Source organism: Erinaceus europaeus, chromosome 7 (assembly GCF_950295315.1).
Source record: "Erinaceus europaeus chromosome 7, mEriEur2.1, whole genome shotgun sequence".
NCBI lineage: Eukaryota > Metazoa > Chordata > Mammalia > Eulipotyphla > Erinaceidae > Erinaceus > Erinaceus europaeus.
The window spans coordinates 31,135,819-31,155,720 of record NC_080168.1 but is presented as its reverse complement, the minus strand read 5'-3'; the positions used below and the strand labels follow the sequence as shown (position 1 = coordinate 31,155,720).

Here is a 19,902-nt window from a genome sequence, read left to right as displayed (position 1 = left end):
AACATACATAAATCCATGTTGGCTCATTCAGCAAACATTTACTCAGAGCCTCTAGTAAGTATGAGATGGAAGGTCATTATGTTTTGTTTCTATCTTAAGGACAGAGGAGATCCACACATTGTACAGGATACAAATGATTTGTTAAGTGAGCTATTTTCACCCCCTTTTTACACAGAAGGAATTGGGATTATGAAGTTTTCTTTGCTCATATGGCTTCAAAGTGTCCCAAATGGGATTTGACTTCAAAGTCTGCAATTTTAGCCACTAAAATGTCCTACTCAGTTATATTTTCTCCTCTGCATTCAAAATGGTAAGCTGAGTTTGGCTATGTATTCAGTGTAGGCAGCATTCTGACCTTCTAAGGGCCACGTGGGGACCACAGAGGGACTGGAGGAGAGAGTGGGGGTATGCTGACTAACTAGACACAAACCAGGTCCAGGTTGTGGGAGAAATGAAAAGGAAGTTGGTTACTGAGTTCCCTACATTATCCAGCTCAGCACAGGATAGGGAAGAGCAGGCAGGAAATCATGGCTGAAGTTTTAACTGCGACAGTGTATTTTGAGTTGGAATAGTTTTAGTGTCCTGTCACTAGCAAACAAGTTGGGGGAGAATATGCTGGTCAGTGTACTAGAGTAGTGTAGTGTAGGTACACTAGACAGTGTACCTGTCATGGCAGCCATATTGATTATGGCTCAGGAGAACAATAGTAGGGTTTCAGTTTCTTCAGTCAATATCCCACTAAGCATTCATTCAATGCTAGACATGAAATACAGTTATGAATAAGAAAAAACCTGTGTTCTTTTTTAAATATTTATTTATTTATTCCCTTTTGTTGCCCTTGTTGTTTTATTGTTGTAGTTACTACTGTTATTGATGTCATTGTTGTTGGATACGACAGAGAGCAATAGAAAGATAGACACCTGCAGACCTGCTTCACCAGTTGTGACGCGACCCCCCCCTGCAGGTGGGGAGCTGGGGGCTCAGACCGGGATCCTTAACTCTGATCCCTGTGCTTTGTGCCACGTGCGCTTAACCCACTGTGCTACTACCCAACTTCCAAAACATGTGTTCTACACTTGACATATTTATAGACTATGGAGGACACAGACATTACACAAATAACAGCACAAACAAATGTGTGGTTTTTCTTCATGCCATTCCACCACACTGAATAAAGAGTAGGATGGAAGTTATTCCAGGGGGATCTGGTTGCAATGAGTTGGAGGTGGGGAGTGAATGTACAGGGGTACTAGTTGCTGGAAGAAAAGCATCTCTGAGGAAGTCCTGTTTACTCTGATTCTAGAAGACTGAGTGTGACTTACGCAGATAGGTGGGAGAGATACATTCTGGCCACAATACAATAAATGGAGAAGCCTCCGTGAAGAAAAGCTGTTTCTCCCTACTCACACAGTCCTTTAGTATTCCAAGTGCTTGGTGTTTCCATCCACACCAACTAATTATTTGGCACCGGCTGGTAGGCTTATCATTCAGTTCAGTTCTGAGACTGTTTTACTTGGTGTTAAGTATCAACTCTCACAAGTTCAGGGCTAAGTCAGATAGCAATTGCCAAGCTCCAGGTTCCAGCTGATTGATTGTAAGTGGGGTCCTCATGACCCCATCTTCAAGTTCAACAATTTTCTGGAACGGCTCAAAGTACTCGGGAAAACACCTACTTATGTGTAGTGCCTTGCTATGTAAGGAAGCATGCAAATAGATGGCTAGTTGAAGAGATACATAGGATGAAGTCCTGAAAGCTCTCAAGCATCACCTAGCTTGTGAAGTATTCATCAACCCAGAAGCTCTGTAATTTATAGATTTTTATGTAGACTAGCATATAGTCCTGATTGCTTATTAACTCAAATTTCTACTCCTTCATCTTCTCATAAAAGACTAGGAGGTGGAGGGCTGGATGGTAGCGCAGCGGGTTAAGTGCACATGGTATGAAGCACACTGACTGGCATAAGGATCCTGGTTTGAACCCCCAGCTCCCCAGCTTTTTTGGGGGGGGCTACTTCACAGGCAGCGAAGCAGGCCTGCAGGTGCCTATCTTTCTCTTCCCCTCTGTCTTCCCCTCCTCTCTTGATTTCTTTCTGTCCTGTCGAACAGCAACATTAGCAATGGCAACAATAGCAACAACAAGGACAACAAAATGGGGAAAATAGCCAGTAGCAGTGGATTCATAGTGCAGGCACTGAACCCCAGTGATAACCCTGGAGGCAAAAAAAAAAAATAGGAGGCAGGGCTGACAGTTTCAGGTGTTGAATAATGAGCTGATCTTTCTGGTGGTCAGCCCCATCCTGAAGATATCCAGGGCCCTAATACCCATCTGTATAAAACAAAAGATGCTTCTATCACCCAGGAAATTGCACACAATTTAGGAATTCTTTGTGAGGAATCAGATCAGAGAACAAGTATGAGAGCAAAATAGGCTTCTGGCAGCTTTATCACTTTGGAAGTGACAAAGGTTTCAGGAGTTCATACCAGGAACCAAAACTGAAAATACTTATTTCATATTATAGTACAATATTATATACCCTTAGTTTTTTTTTTCCCTCCCCAGTTGTTCCAGACTTAGTTCCTATTATCTGCAAAATGTGGTCACTTATATCCTAATTTTCTTTAACAGTCCACCTAATCTGGACTTAGTAATACTTGTTAATAGGTTAAGGTTGTTTGTTTTTATCAGATATTTTAAGTCCTTGCATTTCTAGAGCACAGCTATTTTAGAGTCTGAACTTCCTCCAGAAAAATAATACAGGTGCATTTTGCTAAAACATGGTTGGTTGTGTTATGTCTCCTTCGTGTCATCTTTACATTCTCTTATGTCTCCTTTACATTCTCATCACACAAACTCTAATAAGATATTGTTATGAGGGACAGTGGGATGTCTGAACAGTAGAGCACATGATTTAGGCCCTGAGTTTGATTCTGGCACCACGTGAAACGCCTGAGTCTCTGTCTTCGTCTCTCTCTTATAAATATATCATCATACTTGAAGCCTTACAAAGAAAGGCTCATACCATATTCTCTTGTCTTGGGAGAATTCATAACACTGCAGAAGATTGACAGTAATAAGGTAATATAGTGCTGTGACTCAGGTATCAGCAGTTGAAATGAGAAAAATCTAGATTCCAATCCTCTCTTCATTGCTTCCTGAGACTTTTTAACTCCTTTGCAAAGTGGGGTAATAGTAGCATTCCTTACAAATGTGAATATTAAATGAGACCCAGCATATAGAACTTGATACCTAAATGTTTGCTATCACTAGTGGGAAATGTCACAGGGTCTCAGTGCTCTGTGCACTGATGGCTTTAAGGCCCTTTCTATCATTTCTGCTTCTTAGGATATTGATTGTCTGAATTTCAAGAGCAAATGTGAAAGGACTCTAATGAAGTACTTTGCTCTCTTAGTGTGACACAGGCTTTTGTTAACAAGGAAGACAGATGTTAAAGCTTGTGCTTGTTTTTAGTTGAAACAGTGGGATCAGCCATCTCATAAAAAGAAAATGAGCTTGATTATTATTTTGTGAATTTGTGTATGTCAGCTAGCCTTTCTGCACTGGGGATTTCCTTTAGCAAAATAGAGACATTAGAATGGACAATGCACTGTAATGCACTGCTTCTTTACAATGAAAATTTGATTTGGTTAAACACTATGATATAAACAGTATTGATTAGCTTCTTTTGATTTTTTTGGGCTGGGGGGCTTCCCACATGCATGATTTCACTGCTCTGGTTCACTTTCCACTCAGAGATAAAGAACTAGATAGAGGAAGAGCAGTGGAGTTTCCTCCATGGCCATATCACCTTCCACGTGATGCTAATGCTCGAACCTCGACCAGGCGCATGGCAGTACAGGCACCCTTACTGATAAACTATCTCTTTGACCCCATAGAATTATCCTTAAACTATAAAATTATCTTTTTAAAAAGTAATTACTCAAAATGGATTAAAGACTTGGGTGTAAGACTGAAAACCATAAAGTACCTTGAAGAAAACATAAGCAAAGCACTCCATGATCATAGCTTCAGAACCAAAGTCAGTTGTTGACTTGTTCCTTATTCATTTGCTACCAATCAAAGGAGAGTTTGGGGAGTCTTTGTCTCTACTGTACCTCTTATTAACCTCTGTGATGAATTTCAGAACCTCTTGTTCTATGTCTGGTTCTTCTGATAGCTACTTTAAAATAGCAAAAAGAAAGAAACCCCCCCCCCAAAGTAAAACACACTTGATAACAACTCCATGGGATTGTCAAACAATTTATAATACAATTGTAGGAGGAATATTATGCATCACTTATACGTGTTTATAAAAATTCTTAATGTACATTTCAGATATTAGCTTTGGAGATGAACTTCAGACATCAGCGAAAATGAACAAATGAGATTACACCAAATTTAAGGACTATGAACCAGAATGTTCACATTTTTTGTTTTAATGATCATCACACTTAAAAAGACAGATATGTATCTCTTCTCTTTCTCCTTTATTGGGGAGGGGCAGATGGCTTACAATACAACTGTTGACACATGGGTAAATATCTCATCTCCCCATGATAGATCTGTAAAATATTCTCACCTTCAACTTGGGTCTTTTTCAGAGAAAACACAAAGTAAAACATACAGGAGGTTTGGTATATTGCATCAAAGCACAGGACTTGGGAATGAAGGGAGGGGGGCAGCTTTGTAGTCCTGGGGCAAATATATATGGCAGAGAGAAATTGAGAGGGGAGGGGAAGATAGAGATTGGGAGAGAAAGAGAGACACCTGAAGACAGACTTGCTTCACTACTTGTGAAGTGAACTCCCTGTAGGTGGGCAGCCGGGGACTCAAACCAAGGTCCTTGAGTGTGTCCTTGTGCTTCTTGCCGTATGCACTTAAACCAGTGCACCACTGCCTGGCCCCTGACAAACATGTATTTTACCTTAATTTTTAAAATAAGAAATATGTTCTACTTTCATAGAATTAAAAAAACTATAAAATTATCTTTTTAAAAAGTAATTACTCAAAATGGATTAAAGACTTGGGTGTAAGACTGAAAACCACAAAGTACCTTGAAAAAAACATGAGCAAAGCACTCCATGATCATAGCTTCAGTGATGTCTCTGGCAACTTCATTGTAATGGGAGGAAAGCAAAATCAAAACAATGAATAAATGAGATTACATTAAACTGAAGATCTATTGCACCACAAAATAAACTGTTATTAAAACAAAAAGGCATTTGGAGATAATAGTCCCACCTCATACGTCACACAAAGGAGCGATATCCAAGTACAAACAGAACCCACAGGACTTAACAGCAACAGCAATCACAAGGACAACAGCAACTGAAATGACCTTACTAAAAGATAGAGGGAGACTTCTTCACCAAAGAAGACTCACAGATGGCCTAAAAAAAAGTTCATGAAACAAACAAACTCATTATCACTTCTTACCAGGGAAAAGTAGATCAAGACAGTAATGAGATACCACCTCACACCAGAGATCATCAGGGATAAGACAGGTGCTGCTGAGGATGTAGGTAAAAAGTAGCCTTTTTACATTCACTGTTGGCTGGGTGTAAAGAGGCTCAGTCACTATGAAAACTGGGATAAAGATTTCCTTTTCCTCTCCCCCCCATCCTTTTCTTCTGTTCTCTCTTTCTGGAACTGGCACCCCACATCTGAATTATTTCACCATGTTTCCATCACATTTTTTTGTTATTGATTTAATAATAATTGACAGGACTGTAGGACAAGAGGGGTACAATTCCGCATAATTTCCACCACCAGAGTTCCTCATTCCATACACTCCATTGGAAACTTTCCTATTCTTTATCCCTCTATGAGTATGGACCCAGGATCATTATGGGGTGCAGAAGGTGGGAGGTCTGGCTTCTGTAATTGCTTCTCTGTTGGACATGGACATTGCCAGGTTGATCCACACCCCCAGCTTGTCTCTCTTTTTCCCTAGTGGGGTAGGGCTCTGGGGAGGTGGGGTTTTAGGACACATTGGTGATGTCATCTGCCCTGGGAAGTCAGGATGGAATCCTAGTAGCTTCTGCAACTTGGTGGCTGAAAAGCATTAAGATATAAAGCAGAGCAATTTCTCTTTTACAATCAGGGAACTAAAGGTAAGAATATAACAGATGAGATTTGAGGTCTTCCTTTTGGAAAAAGTTAGTAGGTCAATTTTGTGTCTACTCCATCACATTTTTATTCAGAGTTGAGGGTTTTATTCAGAGGTGGGGGTTACCACAGTAGTGGAAACTCCCTTGGTGCCAAGGCACTATCTGTGTGCTTTTGGATTTTGAACCTGGAATCATGTACAACAGGGTATGTGCTTTACATGGTGAGCTATCTTTCTGGTTTCATAAAGATTTATTTTAATCAACTAATTAATCAATTTTGCCACCAAAGCTATACCAGTCCTTTATAAACTGTGTGATTATACAGCTCTGTGTTAACTCTCTTTCCCCCCCCCCCCCAAATAGAGGGTGAAAGATAGAGAAGAGATACCATCTCCTTAAAATCAGGAACTAGATAAGGGTGACACTTCTCATCACTTCTATTCCACACAGTCCTAGAAGTCCTCACCACTGCAATCAGGCAAGAGAGATCAAAGGAATTTAAATTGGAAAGGAGAAATTTAAATTATCATTATTTGCAGGTGACATGATGTTATACCTAGAGAACCAACAAAACTCGGCCAAAAAACTTCTGGAAATCGTCAATAAATTCAGTAAAGTAGCAGGTTACAAAATCAGTGCTCATAAATCTGTGGCATTTCTTTATACAAAAGGTGGGCCAGAAACTCTCAGAAGGCTAGACATGGACCTTCCATATGATCCAGTAATTCCTCTCCTGGGGTTATACCCCAAGGACTCCATAACACCCTACCAAAAAGAGGTGTGTACTCCTATGTTCATAGCAGCAGAATTCATAATAGCTAAAACCTAGAAGAAACTCAGGTGCCCAACAACAGATAAGTGGCTGAGAAAGCTGTGGTATATATACACAATGGAATACTATGCAGCTATCAAGAACAATGAACCCACCTTCTCTGACCCATCTTGGACAGAGCTAGAAGGAATTATGTTAAGTGAACTAAGTCAGAAAGATAAAGATGAGTATGGGATGATCCCACTCATCAACAGAAGTTGAGAAAGAAGATCTGAAAGGGAAACTAAAAGCAGGATCTGACTAAATTGAAAGTAGGGCACCAAAGTAAAAACCCTGTGGTGAGGGGTAGACATGCAGCTTCCTGGGCCGGTGGGGGGTGGAGGTGGGTGGGTAGGGTGGGACATAGTCTTTTGGTGGTGGGAATGGTGTTTATGTACACTCCTAGTAAAGTGTAGTCATATAAATCACTAGTTAATTAATATGAGAGGGGGAAAATTAATTGTATGTCTCAAAGTTTTTAAAACACAGACTGAGTCTTTTTAACATATAGGCTGTGTAATTGATATGCAGACTCTCTCAAAAGCCTACACCAAGTAGATCAGAAGCAACCAATGGCACAGCTATATACAAGATACTGGGTACTATACAGCAAACCCTAACAAAAGGACTTTTCAAAGTTAACCCAATTACCAAATAATGTGATGATAACATTAACTATTGATTGTCTTTTTGAACCCTAAGACAGCAGGAACCTCACATCTTCACTATAGAGCCTATATTTCCCCCAGTCCTGGAACCTTAGGATAGGGCCCACTTTCCCGCATTCCTCTCCCAATCCATATCAAATAATATTGCATCTGTCGATCGCAACCTAATCAACGCAATGATTGCCACCTCAACGTGCTTCAGCTCAGACTGTGTCCAGAGATTTCAAGTGTGGAATGACAACCCTTCAGCTTCATTACTCGGGTGAGACCTTTCCTTTTATAGTATTCTCTAATTCCATCCCAGATGGTTCACTTTCTAACAAAGTCCCAAAACCTAGATATAGACCAGGTTCTGTGAGAGAGAGCATATGTTCACATGTATCCATAAACTACTGCAAAATATATACCTGAAAGCAGAAGTACACTAGAGTTTGCAGTGAGTACCCTCCTAACACTTCCTCTCCACTATTCCAAGCTTTGGGTCCATGATTCTTCAACAATTTGTTTGGCTTTGTATGTTAACTTTCTTTTCAGCCACCAGGTTCCAGATGCCATCAGGATGCTGCCAGGCTTCCCTGGAGTGAAGACCCCACCAATGTGCCCTGGAGCTCAGCTTCCCCAGAGACACACCCTACTAGGGAAAGAGAGAGGCAGACTGGGAGTATGGATTGACCAGTCAATGTCCATGTTCAGCGGGGAAGCAATGACAGAAGCCAGACCTTCCTCCTTCTGCAACCCACAACAACCCTGGGTCCATGCTCCCCGAGGGATAGAGAATGGGAAAGCTATCAGGGGAGGGGATGGGATATGGAGATTGGGTGGTGGGAATTGTGTGGAGTTGTACCCCTCCTATCCTATGGTTTTGTTAATTTATCCTTTCTTAAATAAAAAATAAATTAAAAAAAAAATAAAAAGAAAGTCAAGGTCCTTTTCAAGGTAACTACAAGGCATTGTTAAAAGAAATAGGAAATGACAGAAAGAAATGGAAGAACACCCCCAGTTCATGGATTGGAAGGATAAATATCATTAAAACGGAAATTTTTCCAAAAGTAATCTGTAGATTCAATACAATCCCTAATAATATTTCATAGACATATTTCAAGTTAACTGAACACATCCAAAAATTTGGTGGCACAAATAATATAATACAAAAATATTAGGAGCATACTTAAGGAAAAAAAAAAGAGAGAGATGAAGGCATCACAATTCCTAACTTCATTTTATATCACAAAGCAATAGTAGTTTAAACAGTGTGGTACTGGAATAAAAATGGACATATGGACCAAAGGAACAGGATAGAGAGCCCAGAACTAAGCCCAAACATATATAGGCACATTATATACAATTAAGGGACCAAAACTGCCCAATGGGGAAAAGAAAGTCTCTTTAACAAATGCTGTTGGTTGAATTGGACAACCACATATAGAAAATTGAAACTAGACCACCACCTGACACCATGCACCAAAATTAACTCAAAATGGATCAAAGATCTGGATATTAGATCTGAAATTATAAAATATATTGAAGAATACATTGGTGAGACATTTCAGGACCTTAATACTAAAAACATGTTTGGAGACTCCAACTCTCTGGGCAAGGGAAACAAAAACAAGAATGAACTAAGAGGACTGTATCAAATTAAAACCTTTCTACACATCAAAAGAAAATTCCACAAGGTTAAACAGGAAACCCAGAAAATGAAGAAAGATATTTGCACAGTACACTTCAGAGAAGTGATTGATATCAAACATCTCTAAATAACTTATACAGCTCAACCAAAAGAAAAAGAACGGCCCAATAAAAAGGTGGGAAGAAGATATGAATAGATGTTCTCAAAGAAGAGATACACATGACCCACAGACATATTTGGAAATGCTCCAATTCACTCGTCATTAGAGAAATGCAAATTAAAAACCACATTGAGATACCACCTCACACCTGTGAGAATGGGCTTCATCAATCAAACAAGAGAAGATAAGTGTTGGAGAGGATGTGGAGAGACAGGTGCTCTACTGCACTGCTGGTGAGAGTACAAACAGGTGCCGTCATTATGGAGAACAGTATGGAGAATCCTCAAACCAAAACTAATGAAGCACCTTACGATCCAGCAATTCTACTACTAGACATATACCCAAAAGATATAAATAACATTGACTCAAGGGTATATTTGCACCCCCGAGTTTACAGCAGCTTTATTCACAATAGCAAAAAACTTGTAAACAACCAAAATGCCCTTTGGATAAAAAAGTTAAGGGACATATATACTCAATGGAGTATTATTCAGCAATTAGAAAAGATGATATTGTGTCCTTTGGGATAAAACAGATGGAATTAGAGAAGTTATGTCATGTGAAGCAAGGAAGGAGATGAAGGACAATTACAGAATGATTCCACTCATATGTGGGACATAGACAATTAAGTATGAGAATGTGGAAAAAAAGATGTCAACCTATTTCTCAGACTGTGAGAGAAACTATAGTAGTTATCTATGGGGATGGGGACACGGACCTTTGGTGACATGAGTAGTGAGGAAAAAAAGATTATACTGTAAAGTATTAACCCCTCAATACAAAATTAAAAAAACATAAAAATAAGAAATTAAGTTTTATGTCAAAAAAGAGATACCACAGTACCACCCCATATCTTATGAAACTTCCCTTTTCTTTGGTGATAGTGTTTGAACCTGGGTCCTCTCCCATGTCAAATGTGTGGTCTGCTGAAGATTTCATGAACTACACAAAGTGACTTGTCATAATCTAGCATTTCTACTTATAGGTGTCTATCCAAAGAAGAACACATACACACACACACACACACACACACACACACACACACACACACACACACACACACACTCACTGTCTCATGTGTTCACCAGAACACTATGTACAATAGCCAAGATATGGAAACAACGCAAGTGCCAACAGAAGTTGAGTTGATAAAGAAGATATGGTATAGTACTAAGCTATCAGAAAGCATGAAGTCTTTCTTCTCACTACATGACTGGAACTGGAGGGAATGAGGCTAAGTGAAGTAAGACTGAAGGAGAAGGTGAAAAACAAATGATCCCATTCATATATGGGATATTAAAAAAATCAAAGGAACAATAAAAATCAGGTCAAACAAATGCCAAGTCTCTGAAGCAGAACTGAGGTTACCAAAGCAGGGGATGGTGGAAAGGGGGAGTAGGAGGAAGGGGGCTTAATGAACTGTAGGGAAGACTGAACCATTGGTGGTGGATGTGGTGTGGCAACACAGAATTTGAAGAGAGGTGAAATGGTCTTGTAAGCTGTATTACCTCAACTAATAAAAGGAGAGATGGACTTTCGGAGGCGTGGTTATGGAGTAGGAACCATTTCAGACCACTGATCTGATAAACTAGAAAAACAAAACACACACACACACACACACACACACACACACACACATGCACACGCACTGAAGACTCAACCAGGATTTCTTCAGAAACTCAGTAAGCCACAGCCACCAAGTTGTGGGTACCACTATGATTTTGTCCTGAACTCCCTGGGCAGACGATCTCACCAAAATGTCCTGGAACCTCACCTCTTCAGAGTCCTGCTCCACTAGGGAAATATAGAAACAGACTGGAGTCTGGTCTGGATCCACCTGCCAACACTCGTCCAGCAGGAAAGCAGAGTTGTCTGTCTATGTCAGTGGAATCAATGACCCTAACTGGAGAGGAAATTTTGATTAGGAGAGGACTGCCAAGGATAAGTACTAGCTTGGGAATCCTGATCTGGAGTCCCTCCCATGTCTGCTCTTGGTCTTGAGTAACCCTGGGGGTATAGTGAGCCTGTGAATGCTAAGCGACATTTGGATCCCTTAGTCCCCGTACAACCATGTTTTTCTCCTCCTCCTTTTCCTTTTACTCTTCCTCCTCCACCTTCCCTTGTCCTCCTCTTCCTCCTCCTTCTTTTACTTTCCCTTCACTTAGAGACCCCCACCCCTCAGGTACTGCTTGGGTACTTGCAAGTGGGGTACATTTTTCAAAGTTCCTAGAAATCTGTTTCTGCCTAGAAGTTTAACATGAACAAAGCAGTTCTGAGTGCATTGTATAGCTACCTATGTCCAACACAAACTTTCAAATTGTAGCATTGACTATCTCTTTCAGCACAGATGAATGTTTCCACATCCTCCGTACAACCCTTTTCGACACAGTTCGATCCTACAAAAATCAGCCCCTCTGCAAGAGACTTTATTTTCCCTTTAAAACACCTCATTTGTCCACTCTTACATTTCTTCTGGATTTTAGATATCCATATCCACATGTCACAGTTCTGATGTCCATCCTTAGTGAGAAATTCTTCTGAGCCTACTGTAGAGTGACCAACATTCTTTTTCAGTGACAAGAAAAGCCTCGCCTTTTAAAAAAAGACAAAGCCTAAAGTCATCAAAACAAAGTAATATCCTCTGTGAAATGTTGCAGTCACGATGCTTTGTGGTTTGGGTCCCTTGATCATGTGCCCTGAGTGAAGTAAGCCGGTGGTGGCTGTGGATGACAGAGCTTCTCAGGCCTCTCTGCAAGGTGTGTCTTTAGCTCACCCCACAGTTTGGGCTCCTCAGGGAGGAGGGGCTGGAGCCCTGGTCCACCACAAGCAAGATGTTCTTCAGGCTGCTCCTGGCTCTCGGCTTTTTCCCTTCCATTCAAGTAACAGGTATAACAGGTAAACTATTTTGATTTAACTCCTTCAAGTTTTTCTTTTGAAGTCTTTGGTTGACTTACTTTTCAATTTCAAGAATTTTGTGAAATTTGGACATTCAAAGTATAGTTTGCTGTCATCTGTGACCTGTTATTTAGAAACTCTTTAGTTCTCAGTTCATAGTATAAGACTGTAACAAACGTGCATTGGAGTTAAATAAGATTTATGTAGTCACTAGTAGATGGTGTCCCAAGAAATTTTAGATTATATTAGATAGTATTTCTTCTTTTAATTTAAAAAAACTGATACTGGCAGGTGGGTTCTGAAAGCTCTGAACTGGCAGGTGGGTTCTGAAAGCTCTGAACTTAAGACTACTTGGGTTCACAGCATAAATTTATTTCTAACTAATTGAACTTAGGTAAGTATTAACATTCTTTAAACCTCAGTTTCCTATATGTAGAATTGGGGTGATCACAAACTCATCTCAAGGTCCTTTTGAGGATAAAATGAATTAATTCATATGATCAACAAGATAAATGTTGGTTGTGATTACTAGGTCTACAGTATTGAATGAGCAATGAATGAACTCATCACAGAAGTTGGTATGATACAAATATCAAGAAAATAATTTTGTGCTACAACTGAAGTATGTTTCCTTAGATTAAGCTACTTTAAATTTCTAATGATGAAGACAGGAAGGTACACCTTATGCTATTACAGTTAACTACATTAAAGTGAAGTGCCTACCAGTTAAGAATGTTAATTTGACCAAGGTTATATACATACTGTTTGTCGGAGCCAGAGTCTGAACCCAATGTTTTTGACTTTTATGCTATTATACACAACATAGTATGTTTTGTGATTTCACAGCTCCAAGTGAATTCTGAGTTAAATCATCTTTAGAAATTCACAATTCCAAAATAGAAAGAGCTTGTTACTTCAGTGGGCAGAAGTAAGGTCTCCATTCAACTTGCTCTTAGAATTAGATAAGTTTGACTTGGCTCAAAAGTTACACTAAAAGGGACCATCAGGTATGTTTAAGTCAGGATAGTTATTGCTCTCATAATAATCAATTGAAAAACCACAATCTTCAACTTTCTTCTTCACTTATTTTGATGGTATGGAGTTTGAATGCACTGTTAACCATGTGTATCTGCTCTAAGGGGTATAATTTCTCAACCTACACAACTTTAATAGTTACATGTATACTGTTGATTTCACTGTGATGTACCAGTAAGCACACTGATAAATTACTTATATTTGTTAAGGATGTGTCTTAAAGACATGAATTAGTGATGACATAGGTTAAACTGTGGTTACCTAATGCCAACCATTGAGAATTACCAAATATATTTTAAAAGAGTTTTTAAATTACTTAAAAAGGTCTTTGAACTTTATTTTAAGTGATTTTTAAACCATAGTTCAAAGTAAGGTTTTTAATTTCTATTTATCTATTTTTATTAGCTAGTGGAAGATGGGCAGAAAGGAAAGAGAAGCCTCACTTTGATAAAAAAACTTTTAAAATTGGCAATTGTAACCAGAAGGCTTTTTTGATGTGATTTGTGGTCAACCATCTGCCATCAGTTTATTCACTCTTGTTTGAAAATAATGTTTTATAAGACTTAAAGCTTTACAGATTCCCATTAGAGGAATTATTTTATTTTGTTTTGCCTCCAGGGTTATTGCTGGGGCTTGGCTGCACCATGAATCCACTACTCCTGGAGGCTTCCCCCCCTTTTGTTGCCTTGTTGTTGTTTTTTTTGCCCTTTTTTGGATTGTTATTGTGGTTATTATTGTTGTTGTTATTGATGTCATTATTGTTGGATAGGACAGAGAGAAATGGAGAGAGGAGAGAAAGACAGAGGGGGAGAGAAAGAAAAGATACCTGCAGACTTGCGTCACCACTTGTGAAGCGACCCTCCTGCAGATGGGGAGCTGGGGGCTCCAACCAGTATCCTTGAGACCATCCGTGAGCTTTGAGCCATGTGCGCTTAACCCGTTGCACTACCACCTGACCCCCTAGAGGAATTATTAAGAGGGAAGTAGGTAAATTAGCAGCTCCTATAGCAACCTTTGCTTGCTATTCTGAGGTCTACTTACTTTTTAAGTGTCAGCTGGTGAGTTGTAGTAACTAAACATATTTTATTAGTGATTTACAAAGATACAAAATAATAGGGGTACAATTCCCATCACCAGAGTTTGGTGTCTCCTTTAAAGTACCTTTTTAAAGTTGAAGCTGAGTGGCCATCTCATGTAGATAAGTAGGAAAGGGATTGGGACCAGGGGGTCAAAGGGGTAGGGGGTGGGGTTGCCTGTGATATCTTTCTTCCAGTAAGAAAACTTATGAAAAAGAAATTGATTACAGCATTCATAGATGTCTGATTCATTCTAATCAATGGCACATTTTGTTTCTCAGTATTTACCTTCCATGAAGAAATTATAGATAAATAAATTATAATGAGAATTCATAGATAAGAAAATTCATAGTAATCACTTTGCCCAGGACTGTGAGAGACTACAGTTACCCTTGTATGAAGTCAATACACATGAAAAACACTTCTTTCCCCCATATACTTAGTAAGTTTAACTCATTGGTTAACACTAGAGCTTAAAGTACTTATTTCCTGAAGGTTTCATTAACTGGATTCTATGTGATTTTAATGGCTATAGGCAGAAGGTATGACTAAATTCAAGAAGTATGACTTAGGAAGAATGAAGGCATCCTATACTTTAGTCTATGTTTTCTACAGCTTTGAATTGTTGTGTCGTTTGAGAGTGTGGCTGGACTTTGATTCGTGAGAGCTAACAGGCGTATGCATACAGCACACAGCAGTGTCTGTGCAGTGTCTTTAGTCAGTGAAGGTTACTCAACAATCTAATCATTCAGTAAGACTACAAAAGTCAGGACATTACCATTTATTTTTTTCAAGGCGTGCTTTTTTTCCCCCTCCAATTTCAGCACATTGAACTGCCAACGTGGCTAGTTTGATACAACTTCTCCAGTGCTACACCATTTCCTTTAGCATTTTTTTTTCCTGAGAGAGGCACAAAAGACAGGAAAATAACTAATATTTAATAAAAAAACTAGAAACAAAGCAAACTAATGACAAACTATTTTTAGTTCAGCAAGTGACCCCTCTGTGTGGTTGTAAACAAAAAGAAGTCATTTGCTTCTCACAGTTAAAGTGTCTCTAATGAAAGGTAAGGAAAAAAATGAAATAAAAAGGACATTGAAAATCCTAACATAATCAACAGATTGCTCTATCTATATGCCATCCATTGCACTGTAGCAAAAATTTCCAACTGTTCAAAGACTGACTGGTTGTATTTTCATTTCAAGTAGATTTACAGACATTTTCGATGTGCAGGTATCTTTTAGAATTTATCATACTCCAAGGCCTGAACAACAGCTCACTTGGATAGTGCACCTGCTTTGTCATGCACAGGTTTAAGCCCAGTCCCCCCTGGAAACTTTGGTACTATGGTGTCTTTTTCTCCCCTCCCTCACTTTCTCTTAAAAAAAAATGTTGGCTGGGACCAGTGATGACCTGGCAATGATAAGAAAAAAAATGATTTACTACTAGAAGATACTACAATATGATACTCTTTTAAACAGGTTTTCAATTTTTACTGGAGAAATGTTATTTTGCAATGCAACGGTTGCAGGGTATAGTTTGCTATTTTTTTAAATTTATATATATATTTATTTATTTAAAAAAGGAGACATTAACAAAACCGTAGGATAGGAGGGGTACAACTCCACACAATTCCCACCACCAGATCTCCATATCCCATCCCCTCCCCTGATAGCTTTCCAGTTTGCTATTTTTTTTTAATTTTTTTTTATTTAAGAAAGGATTAATTAACAAAACCATAGGGTAGGAGGGGTACAACTCCACACAATTCCCACCACCCAATCTCCATATCCCACCTCCTCCCCTGATAGCTTTCCCATTCTCTATCCCTCGGGGAGCATGGACCCAGGGTCATTGAGAGTTGCAGAAGGTAGAAGGTCTGGCTTCTGTAATTGCTTCCCCGCTGAACATGGGCGTTGACTGGTGGGTCCATACTCCCAGTCTGCCTCTTTCTTTCCCTAGTAGGGTGTGTCTCTGGGGAAGCTGAGCTCCAGGACACATTGGTGGGGTCTTCAATCCAGGGAAGCCTGGCCAGCATCCTGATGGCATCTGGAACCTGGTGATTGAAAGAGAGTTAACATACGAAGCCAAACAAATTGTTGAGCAATCATGGACCCAAAGCTTGGAATAGTGGAGAGGAAGTGTTAGGGAGGTACTCACTGCAAACTCTAGTGTACTTCTGCTTTCAGGTATATATTTTGCAGTAGTTTATGGATACGTGTGAACATAAGCTCTCTTTCACAGAAACTGGTGTATATCTAGGTTTTGGGACTTTGTTAGAAAGTGAACCACCTGAGATGAAATTAGAATATACTATGAAAGGAAAGGTCTCACCCGAGTAATGAAGCTGAAGGGTTGTCATTCCACACGTGAAGTCTCTGGACACAGTCTGAGGTGAAGCATGTTGAGGTGGCAATCGTTGTGTTGGTTAGGTTGTGATCGGCGGATGCAATATTATTTGGTATGGATTGGGAGAGGCATACGGGAAAGTGGGCCCTATCCAAGGGTTCCAGGACTGGGGGAAATAGGGGCTCTATAGTGGAGATGTGAGGTTCCTGCTGTCTTAGGGTTCAAAAAGACAATGGATAGTTAATGTTATCATCACATTATTTGGTAATTGGGTTAACTTTGAAAAGTCCTTTTGTTATGGTTTGCTGTACATGCTATTTTTTTTAAAGTAACTATCTATAAAGGATTTTTGCAGCAAGACTGTAAAATCAATAACAATACATGATGCCAGGAAATCAAATGAGTCATTTTTACAGATAGGTTAAATACAGAAAGGAATTTGTCACCATAACTCTGAGGCTTTCACAATGGAACCTTTACTAGTGTGTAGGGGGGAGATATCATGGCCTCTCTTTTTGACAAGCCTTGTCTTCCTTCATTAAGTCTTTATTCTATTTTTATGAGTGGTGAGATACCATCTGACTACCATTTAGCTTTTATCATATATGGGTATCTGTCTACAAGTAGTGCCTTCATATTGACATCTACGAATGAAATTCTTTATACCACCAACACTCCCAAAGAAAATTCTGTGTGTGGTTTATTATCTCTAAAACAATAGCTCCTTAAAACATTAGTATGGGGTGCTGGGAAGTGGTATACCTGATTCAGTGCACGTGTTTCAGTGTGCAAGTACCTAGCTTGAAGCCCCTAGCCCAAACCAGAAGGGAGAAGCTTCATAAGCAGTGAAGCAGTGCTATAGACATTTATCTCTCCCTCCCCTCATGCTTTCTCTCTATCTCTATCCAGTAAATAAATGAATACATAAATAAAATATTTTTAGAAACTAGTATAGGTACTTAATGATCACAATTAATTACAAAGTTTCTTGTCTAAAAAAAGTCAGAGGAGGGGCATTCTCCTTCAAAAAACATAGCTGTTTCACAAGAGGTCATTTAAAAGGATAATTCATCTTCCTTTTCTTTTTTTTCTTTTTTTTTTGTCTTCATAATTTTTTTCCAAATTGGTTAAATTGCGCTTACCTTTTTCTTTAAGAAACTTATTACTTGTGCATCCTCACAGAAGCTGGAACTTTTCTTCTCAGTCTATAGTTTGGTTGAAAAATCAGGAAAAAGTGACATTTAGGTTAAGGAGTCTGATTTTTACTATGTAACGTTAGAACCTATGTTCCTTTTATAGTGAATTGATATATATTTTTTTCTAAAAAATTAACTTTACTTATTACATAGAGACAACCAGAAATTGAGAGGGAAGGGGATGATAGAGGGGGGAGAGACAGAGACACCTCAATACTACTTCACCACTCACAAAGCTTTCCCCTTGAAGGAGGGGACTAGGGGCTTGAACTGGTGTCCTTGCACATTGTAACATGTGCGCTCAACTAAGTGCACCACCACCTGGCCCCGAATTGATAATCCCTTTGATGTTTTCGGTCAGTAACATGGAATACACACACACACACACACACACACACCATTTCAGTCTGAGAATTTTTGCATGAGTTTTTTTGGTTTCTGAAGCTGGAGGAAGGTAACCCTGGTTCACAGAGAAGTGGTTATAAAGTTAAGTGTCCAACTTTTGCTTGTTACTCTCATTTTAATGACTCTGAATGCTGGATGGAAGATGATAGGATCAAAAAGCTAGTCTGCTGTTGGGTGCAGGATCTGAAGAAGAGACTTTACCTTCTTTAGTCTTGGTATTTCAGTGTCATTGTCATAGGTATCTTAATCTTAATCTGTATATTGCCACCAGATTACTTGTGTTGATGTTTTTATTTCTACAAGAGAACCTGAACTGTGGTACAGAATGTCTTACTTAACTTTGAGCTGCTTCTTTATCTCTGCATCACCACTGCCATAATCTTTTTTTTTTCTTTATTTGTCATCATTTTCATTATCTTGGGGACTCTGGGTGCTAAGGCAATCCAGTAAATGGTTCCTGATAGTGTCAGAAGAGTCACACACTCACAGGTCACCTTGACCTGTCACTATCTGATATGAGCCTCTTTCTGTGGTATCTGAATTTCCTCGCTGGAGATTACCAGGTACTGTATTGATTTTAACAGTAACTCCTGTTCATTGCCTACTAACTCATGCAAAAATCTGAATTATCGACATAATTTTAACAAGGACATAGATTTCCTTATTGAGACTTTAGGTGGGTATTTGACTTTTGAAAGATTTATTTATTTATTTTTATGAGCCAGAGACCAGAACACTGCTCAGTTCTGGCGTGAGAGGGATGGGACCCTAGATTTCACACATGCAAATCCCGTGTTCTAGCCTTCAAGCCACTTCTCCAGACACCAAATTTCCCTTTCTTACTCCGTGAGAAAGAAGGGAGTTGTGATTTTTATTGCTTGGGGATACTTGACACATGATAAAAGGTCAGAATCTCTCTGTGTCTGTTGCTGTAGCTTACATGTGACATAATGACTTCCTTTGATATTGAACACGACTCCTGCGACTAAGCATTCATAATTTAAGAGCAGTTTTAGGAGAGATGAATCCAGGAGGGTTTCATTTCTGATCTATAGACCAGGGGTGGGAAACCTCTTTTCTACTAAGGGCCATATAAAATTATCAGTTTAAGATCAGCACTTAATATTGCTAATCTTAAAAAAAAAAAAAAGCTCCTAAATTTATTGGATTTTTACTACCACTTGTGGTTGCTTTGGCCTGCCAGACCATATGATTTTGTGGCCATGAACTTGAATATTCCTCACCTTTTCCATAGAAAGTAAATGAGAATGGGCACACATAGGAAAGAAAAGAAGAGAATAAGACATGGTTGTGTTAGAAGGTACTATTTTCCTTTCTCATTTTTATTTTATTTTTTAAAATATATTTTTATTAGTGATTTGCAAAATTATAAGAAACAGGGGTACAATTCCACATCACTCCCACCACCAGAGTTCTGTTCCAGCAGCTGCTCTACAACAATGATCACTGTCTTTCTCCCAAGGTCAGAGCTGACTATATATTTCTATTTCTTTTTTCATCTTCATGTGTTTCAATTCACTATATTCCATTTAGAAGTGAAATCATCAG

The 19,902-nt window shown here is 39.1% G+C and overlaps 1 protein-coding gene across 2 annotated transcripts in view; it reads left to right on the top strand.

Moving 5' to 3' along the window:
* The first annotated feature begins 12,118 nt into the window (after positions 1-12,118).
* Positions 12,119-19,902, top strand: part of CD28 (CD28 molecule) — a 34,052-nt gene continuing 26,268 nt past the window's right edge. Inside the window, exon 1 of one of the 2 annotated variants that reach the window (XM_060194072.1) lies at positions 12,119-12,263. In XM_060194072.1, coding sequence (XP_060050055.1) covers positions 12,209-12,263 — 55 coding nt within the window. In that variant the 5' untranslated portion in view covers positions 12,119-12,208. Of the gene's footprint in view, positions 12,273-19,902 lie in introns of both variants that reach the window. The other variant, XM_060194071.1, reaches the window with a different exon arrangement.